Raw genomic sequence first — 12465 nt, forward strand, 5'->3', positions numbered from 1 at the left:
TGCTTCTCCTAGAAAGAAAAGACCGCTCCAAGAAGACAGATACACGTGATACACACACAACACCTATTAACCTTTTACAGCTGCCTCACAAGCGGGGAGGTGAAGGGGGGACTGCCCTCCGAGTCAGACACCCTCCAACCCCATAGGCTACACACAAACATACACATGGTCAGATCAGCAGCATAACATCACGCACACAAGTATGACCAACTCTTTGGCGCACGCTGTGAAGCTATACCAACAACAGTGAAGTTCTTTTACTGAAGGTGATAGGTCACTTTGTTAAGATCTCTAAAAATATCCAGTTTAGTCCACAAAATAAGCAATCCCAAGCAGCTCTGGTTGACTTAGGGCCTTAGTTGCTGGAGAAAAACACATGGAACAAACATCCAATCAGCAGCAGCGATACTGAAACAGGAGGTAGCCTCACGCCCAATCAGGAAACGGTATTTTCATTAGCTCCTCCCAGAGAAAGTCCAATCAACACCTGGTGCAGCCAGAAAGTGGTTGTTCCTGTCTGTCACATGCCTGTCACTCCAGCCGTCGTCTCGTGGCCTTGATCTGGATAACACTATCAGACGGTCTGGTCTCTAGAGGGCCAGCCGGGAAGCTCTTCAGGGCTGGGCCTTCCGATTCAGAGCAGAGGAGATGAAAACAGCTAAGTCTCCGTGCTCTTCCTGCCAGCTGGCTTGATACTTGAGCCGGTGTCAGGTTGACATGCTCCAAAACAGCACTTGCTCCTGGCCTCTCCCCTCCTTTTCCTCTGACTCTGTCCCCCTTGTGCTTCGGTGAGTGCTGGTCTGTTCTTCTCTGCCGTGTCTCTCACCAATGGCGGTCGTCTGGGAAGACTTCCACAGGAAAGTGGGACTGTGGGGCGGTGCTATGTGCTCAGCCTCTCTCTCCCCTCATCTGATCTCTCCTATCTCTCTTTTTTTTCCTCCCTCCCTCTTTCCGTCGGTCGGTCTGTCCCTCCCCCTACCTCACTCTGCCAGCAGGCACCGCGGAGCGCGCACACACACACACACAAACGCATGAGTGAGTACAAACTCACTCGAACCCTCTCTTTCTGTCTCTCTTGTTAATACTCTCGCACACAGACACAAACACACACTCAGGCAGTCCAAGAGTAAACAGAGAGCAGAGCGAGAGAGAGAGAGAGAGAGAGCAGCCGGGAGAGAGAGGAAAGAGAGAGAGGAAAGAGAGAGAGAGCAGAGCCACTGAGCCAGAGAGACAATGGAGAAAGAGAAAGGATACAGAAGTGGAGAGTAAGCAAAGATAGATGAGGGGGGCATGAGGGGGTAGAGAGGGAGTTGATGTTGATACCATGAGAAAGCATAAAGGCTTTCACATTTTTCCTGACTGACCTGCTTTTCATCTTGAATGTGACCTCTCCCGTTTATAACAACACAGAGTGAGGGGAGAGAGAAAGTGAGTGGGGGAAAGAGGCGCTTGCCAAATCTTCCACAGCTCCTGCCAATCTGGGTCGTTGCCATCTCCCAACCGAGAGACAGAACGAGAGCGATAGAGCAAGAGCAAAAGCAAGAGCAGAAAGGGAGAAAAGATAATATGACATTCTCTACCTGCTGCTCCTTTAAATGGGTTCTTCCAGCACGCAGAGCAGGAGCCATTATCCAGCTGCCTGCCTGCGCCCAAGCAAAGCCTGGCAGATTAGTGCACTTACATAAACGCCGGCCAAGACTGGTGCACATAGAAACACACACACACACACAGCTTGGACCAAGTGTACAACCTTTGCAACACATACCTCACATGCACACACACAGGCTGGCTGGCAGGCAGAGCTGGCTGGTTTAAAACAGAAGCATTACAAAGCTTGGACGTCCCTGGTTTTAGGTACCAGTCTATGAGTAATAAAGACCCCCTGCGATCGTTCTCCAAGTGTGGCCATGCCATCCTAGAGGCAATGGTGGCTGCCAGTGCCACGCTGGAATGCTGATGTCCTGCCACACACTATAAATGCAATTATTCAGATCTGTTTAGCTCAAGGGGATAAACACATTAGCATCAGGACACCTAAGCCTCTTTAAAACATATACATGTCAAGCACCTGCCAGGGAACGCACCATGACAAGCGTATTCACTCTGGTTGTGGAGGGAGGGAGGTTATGATTTTGGAGTGCGAGTTCCTGGAAGGGGAATCCCTTTTGGCAGGTGTGGGGGTGGTTGCTAGAACTGATGAAAAACGTTAAGAGCAGCTCCTCCTCTTCAGCTCTTGGTACTGGAGTTCTGTGGTTTTGGTTACATAAGCCCTTCATAGAAGCCCTACACCCACCAAGCTGCCAGGCTAATCCTCTGGGATGGAGCGCCCCACTAATCCCACAGCAGGAGAATGGAACTGAAGACATTAACCAGGATTACTACAAAGGACCATGTTCAAGCCAGGCCAGCGCCAGTTATCGCAAAATAACCTTTTAACACACGAACCTGTGGGCGTGCACAAATCCCAGTTTGCAGGAGACACTATATTCTACGATTAAATGTGGTTTCAATACGACATTCAAAATGCTGATAGTTGCTTGCAAGAGGCACTACATTTACTGTTGATTACAAGGACAGATTAAAACAGCCATAAGCAGAACTGAGAGTCTCACGAAGCATGATGACACATCACCTACAAATGGCCACAAACCAGCCGCCTTGCAGTGAAATTGCGCTGAGTAATGTGCAGAACGCAGAACTTACACAGGGGGTACTTCATCGACACAGACCGAGACATTAAAATATATAGATGTGTATTCAGTTTTCTAAAAAAGTCACAGGTAGAAAATGTTTTTTGTAAATCTGCACTTTTTAAAATATACAAACATACAAACATCTGGTGAAACAGATCAGTGGAGAATACCAGTTAAGAGTAGTATACAGTAGAAGTCACAGGGGGTGACGAACTCATTCAATCAGTAACTGAGGCTTATGCACTGCACGCAACAAACACTATTGAGCACACTCGCACAGAGCACTAGGGCAGGGAAAACGAGCAGAATGTCAGCGACCTCTGTGAATCAGCCATCGGATTCTGGGTAATCTTCAGTCAGAGACAATAAACAGTCTGAGTTAATGACTGCTGCATTTGCAGGGGCTAGCTGATAAGGGGCAGACTTTACAGCCTCCGTGATAAAAGACGGGCTGCCTTGACCCAGAGAGACCGGGAAACAGCTCCAAAGAGCAACAGACCACATTCAGGCAGACTGACACACAAGCATAGACACAACCTAGCAGCACGTGGCGGTTGCTGCCTCAGTAACAGGAAGTCACAGCGGCATCACTTGTCTCTGCTTTCAAATAGCGCTCGAGCTACTAGTGCGCTTTCCTTTGACACTCGTTTTATAATGAATATTAACTGCAATAAAGCGACACATCAGAGGAAGAAAGAAACTTTACTCTGTTACCTTTTTTGGCAGTTTCCATTTCTTCCTCAGTCCAGCGAGAGCTCTCATTCATCTCCAGATTGGCTGTCAAAAAAAAAAAAAAAAATAGAGAACCACCAAGTTAGAGAAGGCGGGAGGAGGGGGGGGAGTGGGCACTTGTCACAAAGTCAGTTAGGGAGTGACTGACAAGAGGAAAGGAAGGAGAGACAAAAATTAGAGAAGAAAAAAAGAATAAGAGGGTGGGGGGCAGGGTGGCTTGTGCTGCTTGCCAGTGAAGCACTGCAGCATGGGTCGCTAGGGACTGTTTGTTTTAGATGGAGGAAGCAGGAAATCCAAGGAGAGAAGTCAGTTAATGATTATAGACATAACAACTGGCTTCTTTCCCTGCACAGGCCATAAGCCAGGCTGTCCCTGGCCCTGCGTGGCAGACAGCAGAGCTGGAGTCTTTGCTTATGTGTCCTCTATATGGACCTGTGAAGGGCACAGTGGGCCAGCTAGCTAGCACTGCTGCCAACAGAGGAACAAACAGTGGCATGGGTGGGGCTTTTGACACAGAGCCCCTACAGCCCGAGTCACCTGGGGATTCCCTGTGACTAAATATGTGCCGCAGGAGCGACTGCAGCATGAACACACAATTGCTGAAACATCAAAAATCCCATCCTAGCCTGCAGCAAGAGTGTTTGCAAGAGCGTGTGCACGGCTGACTTACCATCTGCGAGGAAACAAAGAGCTAAGTGGGGGGGGGGGAACTCTGCTGACACAGTATTTTGTCTTAAATAATACTCCTGTCTTTTTATCGACAGATGGGATTTTGACTGCATTCCTAATGCAATCACAATTTCCCACTGCTCTGATTTCTTATCATGGCATTTATGAGTGTCACTTGGGCAAAAGGTACTTAGAAAAAGAGTGAATGTGAACAAATGAATGGGGACAAAAGAACAACAGTGCACTCTTGTGGCTTGGGACAGGAGACCACAACTAGATCAAAGGTGTCCATACTCAGTCCTACATGATGCTGGTGAAATATGTATGTATCCATAAACCTTCTCTATTCCTTCAGGCAGATGCAAAAACATTTTTAAAAAATCCCAACAGCTGAGGATATTATAATAATCCACATCACTTTCTCCCAATGATCTTTGTTGTGTTAAAATAACACAAGAGAGAGGAGTTATTTGCTCTATCTGTAGCCGAGACTCACCAAGCTCATTGTTGAGTGGTGGTGTGGTGGTCTCCTCCACCTCACTGGTCATGGAGCGGGTGATGCGGCCTGAGCGGCGCCCCTGGCTATTGGCTGTGCGTCGACCCTTGAAAGGTACAGTAGGCTCTTTGTCCTCTGCATCCTCTCCAGAGGTGTCGTCCCTGCATTCGAGAAACGAAAACACAAGAAGTGAACAAGAGATAGCACATGATGGCTATCTGACCCAAAGCCCTATAAACAGTACATTACGGTAGCACTGCATGCCACTAATAATAATAATTTGGTTATAATATTTAGACAAAAAGAAAGATTTTATTGTCAAACAACTGAATGTTCTCAATCCAACTGATCATGGGTTTTATTGCTGAAGATCTGACTGAAGACAAAAACAAGGAGGAACTGAAACAGCTGTTGTACAGGCGAGTACTGCATCACCAAGAAGATGCCAAGCTGCAGCTGACGACTCCGGATCAAAGTTGCAACAGAATATTTTATGCGATTACTTTGAGTCTATTTTCTATTTATTGGGGGCTATAAAAATCTCAACGATTGTAAACTGGTGCAAATTAAACAACAATTAAAACTGGAAACTGACACATTTCAAACACATAATGCTGTACAGTGCTGACAGCAAGCTAGAATTACTGCCTTTCAGTCCCATTTAATATACTGTATGTAGTGCAGACAGTCACTTTAGAGGCACAAACTTAGGGACAGACATGTTTATCTGAATGACTATTGGCAAGAAAGCTACAGAATGAAACACAGACTTGAAAGATAAAACATTAACGTGTATGCAAACGCTGCTTTTTCTTTCTTTTTATTTCCGGGATAATTTATCGAGTGTCAGCACAATGGCATGCCAGGAGACAGCCACCGAGTCTGAACCCTCTGCTCCTCCATTCATCTTTCCCCGGCTCCATTAATCTTGCTGAGGGGAGCTGGTGGCACACTAAATATAGGCAAGCCAGCTGTGCCAGGGGTGACAGGCAGGCAGCAGGGTGTGCTGGGAGTCACAGAGTCCCCTGGACTGGCCTCAGAGCAGGGAGGCAGTGTTCAACACTTCATCATCATCATCATCTTCCAGCCCAACACAACTGCTAATAAATACGACCTGAATACAGTACAATCTACTCATTTTCAGGCAACAGAAATCAGTGATATCTGATGCCATCTGATGTTTTGCATCCTTTCTGGTTCTGTGCCTAAAAACACCCCCTCCTTTACCACTGCACTCACCCACATACACACTCCTCCTCACACACCGACATTTCAATAGTTGACAGCTAGGTGTACTACGCTGCTTATTTTCCCCACCAAAAGAAAACCCAGACTAAGAAAATAAGCACAGAATTTTAAAAATGTGTCTTGGCATCCTATTGGGACTTTGGAGGGGGGGGGGGGGGGGGGGGGGCATAAACAGGAAAACAGCTGCTGTAGTAGGGAGTACAAATGGATGCTAGAATTTGCCGTAGGTGGAAAAGTCTGGCTGGAAGTAGGGAGGTAATGATTGGATTTCCAGATCCACTCCTACTAGCCAAAACTTACTCCTACTCCATTTCCTGAATCCTGACCTGGAACACTTCTAAAAATTCTGAGCTAGTGAAAGGGAGTGAGTTAAAGTGTCCCTACAGCTGTACAGTTTCAGCGTGAAAATGTTACCACTCAGCTCCATATTTTCTCTCACCTAATGTGCTTTCTTTGATCTATGCAACACTTGCAAATTTGTGGAGTGTTTGATGCAAATAAAATGATACTGGCGTGTAGAGTTTAGTCATTACTAAAAAGACTCACTTCATTCCATCATCCTTGTCTTCAGCTTCATTTTTTTCTTCATCCCTGTCTCCTTCCTTCTCTTTCTCCTCCTTCTCCTTGTCTTCCTGGCTGCTCCGGTTCACCTGTTGCTGCTGTTGTTGCTGCTGCCCGTGCTGCCATGACAAGAACAGAAAAGAACAACTTTTACAAAGCTAAATAAATAAATAATCCCAAAAGCACCATGTACTTATTACCACACAAACAAACATGTGAATAATTTTATTGGCCAGTCAAGAGAGGTCAGTATTTTTCTGCCTATGTAACAGAGTTATATGAAAGCAAGAGCGAGAAAAAGACATTAGGATTTTATAAATGTCAAAAGGACAAGTTTTTTTTTTTTTTTTGGTCACCTCTTTCAGTACAGAACACATACTAACCTGAAACATCCTATGCATTTTCAGCACTGGCAATGCAAAACAGGATACGAAAGTTCCGAAATTACATCGGCACATTTCTGCTGTACTGCTCTTTAAGCACCCAGAACCACTTCCTTACCAGTTTCCTGCCTGTCTGGGCTTTTAGGGTTAGAGTTCAGATTAGAACACATGTATCCTAACCGAAAGCTTTAAACGCTCCTTAGTATTAACCGAGCACATCTTCACCAAGCTCTCCTGTTTGATGTTTCTTCCCCTTAGTCATCCTTTCACATGATTCCGATTTCTAAACACAGTCACACTGCCACATCCTTTAGTATTAATACCTCCCAAAGTGCAAAAACACTAAGTCAATAAAATGCAGTAGGCTATTAAAAGAAAAGAAAAAACCTAACAATAGTAATGTTTTTAAAGAGGACCCCATAGTAAGAGGAAGAATATATAATTTCTTGATCTCTACCACATATTTGCTCAATGAAAAGGCAAATTACTGGCGGCTGCTGGTAAATAAAAGTACAAGTAGTAGAGAAAGGCAGCAGGTAGACGAGCAAAATCAATATGCACCTTTCACATACAGAAGCAAACCTCTTTTCCTCCATTTGAACGGCATCACTAATGTCCTTCCTTTAGACAGACAACATAATAAGAGGACTTAATGGTCCCCCCCAGTCTGTGGGCCACAAACACATCTTCCTTTCTCAAGACAAAAAAATCTGCCTAATAACCTCCATCTAGACCAAGCAGAGATCTGCACTGCGTCTAAACATGTTCCAAGCCGATCTAGCGGCAGCTCTCCACAAAGTGGAGTTAAACGAGTCACTGCAATACAGCACAGTGGAAAAACGACTTAGTAAGGAGAAAACACATTGACATTTGCATTAAGCTATTACTAATCCTCCCAATTTCTCCTCTACCCAAACATAGTCTCCATTAGCATTTGAAGTCCCGTTGATGCATAGCAATGCACTTTTAGGTACAGTCACTGTGGGCTATTAGTTGCCAGCTGCTACTCAAGAGATGTGGCGCAAACCTCCAGGTAATGAGCAGGGGTTTCTTCAGGAAAGATGAGGAGACAGCATCCTCATATCCATAGGAAAAGGTCACCAGTAAATTAATTTGCCATTTCATTAGGGCCCACCCCCATACTGCTAGTACCTGGTCTGAGGATATGTAATAAATGGGAGCTAATGAGAAGAAATAACCACGTGTTTCATCATTATGGAAATAGAATTAAGCTTGTTAAATACTCCACAAGAAGCAAGAAATTTGTTCTCGGGGTGAGCAAGAACAAGTTTATTTTGGCCAGGTCATTTATCCTTCATGTGAAACTCAAGTGGCGAAATCCAGGCAAGTCCTCATAGGGCCCACCCACTGCAGCATGCGTCACGCACGCCAAGTATTATGCGAGATAACTGTGTCAATCAGATGACGCCGTTCATTCAGCATGCACCCTCACACAGTATGCCGATCTCTTCCCAGGAGAGATTAACAGTCACACTGTGAATATTAGCATTTGGGAGCTCACAGAGTGGCCGCTAGCAGTTCCGCATTAACCACACCCAATCCAATATCTGACCAATCACAGAATAGTTGCCGGAACCCACACAAGAAAAAAGTGAAGAACAAGCTGTGAGAACTCCTAAACGGGGGCTATGGGAACAAATTCCTCACTTCTTGCCGAGTATGTAACAGCCTTAAGCATGTTGGTTTTAAGAAATTGGCACATTTTTTCTGAACAATTAACCTTGATTTAAGGTTACCAGAAATGTAACTACTATTTGTGTATAGCTGTGTTTGGTCTGAAATGCATTTCCTTGTTAACGTCTGTCAGTGGTCCAACAAGCCCAGAAAATTCACTCTCCTTCTACCTCCTGCATAACACCTACTCAGACATCTTCTCACTTTTCTGCGTTGCAGTGATTCCAGTAAAAAGTAGCTGTGGTCCAACATTTACTAACTTCAACTCCAACACGAGCAGCTCAGTTCTAGCACTGTTTGCAGTACACAGAGAAACAACGCAGCTGATTAGCAGACGACTATAGTTTTAGAAGGGTAATTAAAGAACGATGCTGACACAACATCGTCCAAGTAAAAATGCTTACATCGGCATAGCCCATCGGCTCTCTGTAGATCGTTTGTGGAAGTATAAACCAAGCTTCAGACTAACTAACGGTTGTAAATGGACAATAAAATAGGAAAAGGAGAGGTTCACTGCATCTACATGCTCAAATCTCTAATCAAAACAGAAAGATTTTCAAGCCTTGTGATTGGCCTTCAGTTATAAAGCATTTGTGTGAACTTTAAGTGAGAAAAGTGAGGTTACCTGGCTTCTTCCTCTGCGTCTGTAGTTCCTTCGCACTATGTTCTTATAGTTTTCATTCTTTTTGGTCAGGTAATAAAAGAGCACACACTCTGCCACCGTCTAAAACATGAGAGAAAGGTAATTTTTCTTTTGTTCAGAAGACAGTGGCCCTTCAAAAAACATGTACAAAGGCAAAATTAATTGATGAATTGATACCTTTCTCTCCAGAAAAGACGCAATGAGCCCAAAGTTTTTGGGGTGCTGGATGAACCTATGGAAGCAGAACAAAGATAATGACTCAGAAACACCAGCAACTGTTAGAGGCTCCAAAAGAAGATCACAAAATAACACGAGAGGAGGAAACTGAAAATGACTAAATCTTCAATCATAACATGAATCCAAAACTAAAACAAATGTAATTTCACAAATTATTACTTATCACAGTCACAAGTGATCACATTTCTTCGTATTTGTTTTGGATAAGAACTGAAGCTCTTTGTATACGGGCAAACTTTAAAGTCCCAGCTTTTACTGCGTGGATTTGATTTGATTTGGCAGCTTCACAAAGCTCCTCGCGATTCTCACGAAAGGGGAAGAGTCACTTCCTTACCAACAACTCGCTGACCCTCTACTGGTTACACATATTTCACAGGGTGTAAAAGACACAGTTTGACTTGTTGCTTGAAAAGAGTCTGTCTAGCACTTTGTCAATACACATGAGAATGGAAGTGAAATCAATACTGGCATTTAATCAAAAGTAGAAATATAAAGAGCTTATTTAAAAACATACATATATCTTCTTCGGAGTGCCAATGTTCAGCCAAAATGTTACTGTTAAGCAGAATTTTAGCAAATTAAGCTCGGTCTAGCTGATGTGGTTTTCTTACTTCTCTCTGAAAGTGTCTTTCTCCTGCTCGCTCCACATATTCATAACCTGTCGGTCCTTGTACACCTTCATGGGGTCACCCATCAATCCATTCATGTTGATGAACTTGATGCGTTGCTGCTCAGCATCAAACAGCATAGGAGGGATGACTGCCAGCTGTCGCATCTGCTTCTCTGTGTTCTGATGTCCACACGTGCCACACACGCACACAAGACAGAAAAAAAACAACATCCTGGAGTGAGTGGGCTGGTCTCCAGAGAGAAACTGAGAGCACAGAGCATATACGGACATGGACTATATGAAACCTAATGCAACAACACATAATTTTTTAATGTTTTTTTTTTTTCCATCTGGAAGTGTGGAAGAGAAAACAAGAGTCCAGTGGGCCAATTTCAAATATCTGTTTTCTAGAACTGTTTTCCTCTCACTAATTAGTTTACAACTTCACAAATGAAAATGTGTTTTGGATAAAATAATGTCTGAGGTGCTGACATGGGAGAGTGGTAAAGGGAAGGTGCTGCTATATCATGAGGAGAAAGGAAGGCATGAACTGAGATGAAACAAGACGTCACCATTGGACAAACTACAAGCAACCATATTTGGTAACAACTAGACTTCGAATGTGGGAACTATGAGCTTTTGAATTCTTGTTCACCTTCAACATTGTTCACTCAAATGGCATGAATTTGGTTGGTATGTCTAAAGTCAAGTCAAACCAGTTTTATTTATATCACCTGCATCGGATAGCAGGTCCGCACTGAATGTTTTCCAAAAGCAGCCAAATCTGCCGGCACACTCTGTAATAGATGGTAAGATTCCTCATGGACGAGTACACAGACAGTAATTACTGTTGAACCAACAGCTTGTGCTATGTGGCGACTACGCACGTTATAAATGGAGGAAAGAGAAACGAGGGAAAATTGTAAAAATGAGACAGGCAGTAAATAGTGCCAGAAAAGTTTTGGGAGCCTTTCAATTAAAAGCAGCTGTGGTGCTGTGCCTGCTGCTGGGATCTGGTGGCCTTAAAGAGCTAACATTTAGCTTTGGCTAGCCATGCTAGTTTAGCTACTGCAAATATTCCAGCGGCATTCTATACATCTGTATAACATCTGTACTATATGCCAATCTTGTGCCACATGCTAATTACTAAACAAACCCCTACTGCAATGTTTTCAAGGAATCTGTAATGTTGTTTCTATTGTCTTCATAGTGTTTAACAATTACCTTGTTAAGATAACTCTGTCTTGAAGGACGTTTCCAATTACCATAAACTGGACAAATTTATAAAGTACAGTATATCTGCATGTCATATAAATACAACATCACCCACAACAGCGATACAGAATTTCTTTCTGGGTGTGTTGCCAACCATGGCAGGTGAACACCTCAACATGGCAATTTTAACTGTAACACAGTGATACATGTGAACAGACCCCAAATAATTTTTAAAAGAAGAGCGTACCTCATGCTCTGATATTCCATCAATGATTTCGGAGACTTCGTGTTCACTCCGAGCTGCAGATGAGGTCAGTCCACCTCCTCGCTGCCCAACACGACTACAAAAGGAAAAATTCAGAAGACCAGTCACTCAACACTACCCACGTATTACTGTAACTGAGCCACCTACACCTCAGTGAAACAAACCCACAGTAAATCTTTATAACAGCAGCAATAACATGGCAACAAATCTAAGTCATTAACTCTGGACAGAACAGAGTGGCTGTTCTGAAAAGAAAAAAAAAAAATTTATCCCACCTCTGCATTCGCTCCTGCAGCTCTCGTTGCTTGCGGATCTCCGGGAACTGTTTTTCGTAGTACTCCCGCACCTTACTCTCCTTGGCTCTGCGCCGTGGGTTGTTTTCAATGCGCTCCACTTTCTTCTCCCAGGCTTCCATTAGCTGGTCGTAGCGCTGGCAAAACTTCTGTTCCTGAAGGATCATAGAGGGAGAAAGATCTCAGTCCACTGCAAATCCACGGAAAGAAATTTCCTTCTGCCTCTGAACTAGAACAATTAGTATTTAAATGAGTTACTGATAAAACCGGAATCTCATCTAATGCCCAGTCTCTTTGGTACCATGTACCCAGAGGGGGCAAAGTGACATGTTGATATTCTACGGGGAGTCCAGCCTTGAGCCACTACTGGCAGACGGCAGACCACTGTTTTCCCAGCTTCTCTCACAGGCAGGCTGTAAAGCAGACCATTAACCCTGGTGGAGACACGACCATCAGCGGGCTCATAAACCACAAGGCGATGTCTCCCCACACTCTGCCCACAAGGAGCTACCTCCCCCACTTGAGACACAACGTGAGAGACGAGCGGACAATCGCCCACGACTCACAGGTGCTGCATATGAATGTGGCCTCACATAAACTTACAAGACGTAACACACGCAGAACTGTGACTGTAACATAGTCGCTTCTGGCACTGTCTCAGAGAATTTGCAATCCGATAGAAATTGCTATTTTGTCATCATATTTGCTGCTTGTGGATATTTTAT

At 44.1% G+C, this 12465-nt stretch overlaps 1 protein-coding gene across 8 annotated transcripts in view; it reads right to left on the reverse strand.

Annotated features, from left to right (window-relative positions):
- Positions 1-12465, reverse strand: part of ncor2 (nuclear receptor corepressor 2) — an 88725-nt gene that overhangs the window by 24880 nt on the left and 51380 nt on the right. For 6 of the 8 annotated variants that reach the window (XM_084550868.1, XM_084550870.1, XM_084550872.1 and 3 more), the window contains exons 10-18: positions 11723-11895; positions 11430-11523; positions 10702-10764; positions 9969-10147; positions 9298-9352; positions 9103-9201; positions 6385-6518; positions 4591-4751; positions 3408-3470 (exon numbers count right to left, since the gene is read on the reverse strand). In XM_084550868.1, coding sequence (XP_084406994.1) covers positions 3408-3470; positions 4591-4751; positions 6385-6518; positions 9103-9201; positions 9298-9352; positions 9969-10147; positions 10702-10764; positions 11430-11523; positions 11723-11895 — 1021 coding nt within the window. The remainder of the gene's footprint in view (positions 1-3407; positions 3471-4590; positions 4752-6384; positions 6519-9102; positions 9202-9297; positions 9353-9968; positions 10148-10701; positions 10765-11429; positions 11524-11722; positions 11896-12465) is intronic. The other 2 variants (XM_084550873.1, XM_084550871.1) reach the window with 1 other exon arrangement.

The sequence above is a fragment of the Chelon labrosus genome (assembly GCF_963514085.1).
Source record: "Chelon labrosus genome assembly, chromosome: 9".
Taxonomy (NCBI): domain Eukaryota; kingdom Metazoa; phylum Chordata; class Actinopteri; order Mugiliformes; family Mugilidae; genus Chelon; species Chelon labrosus.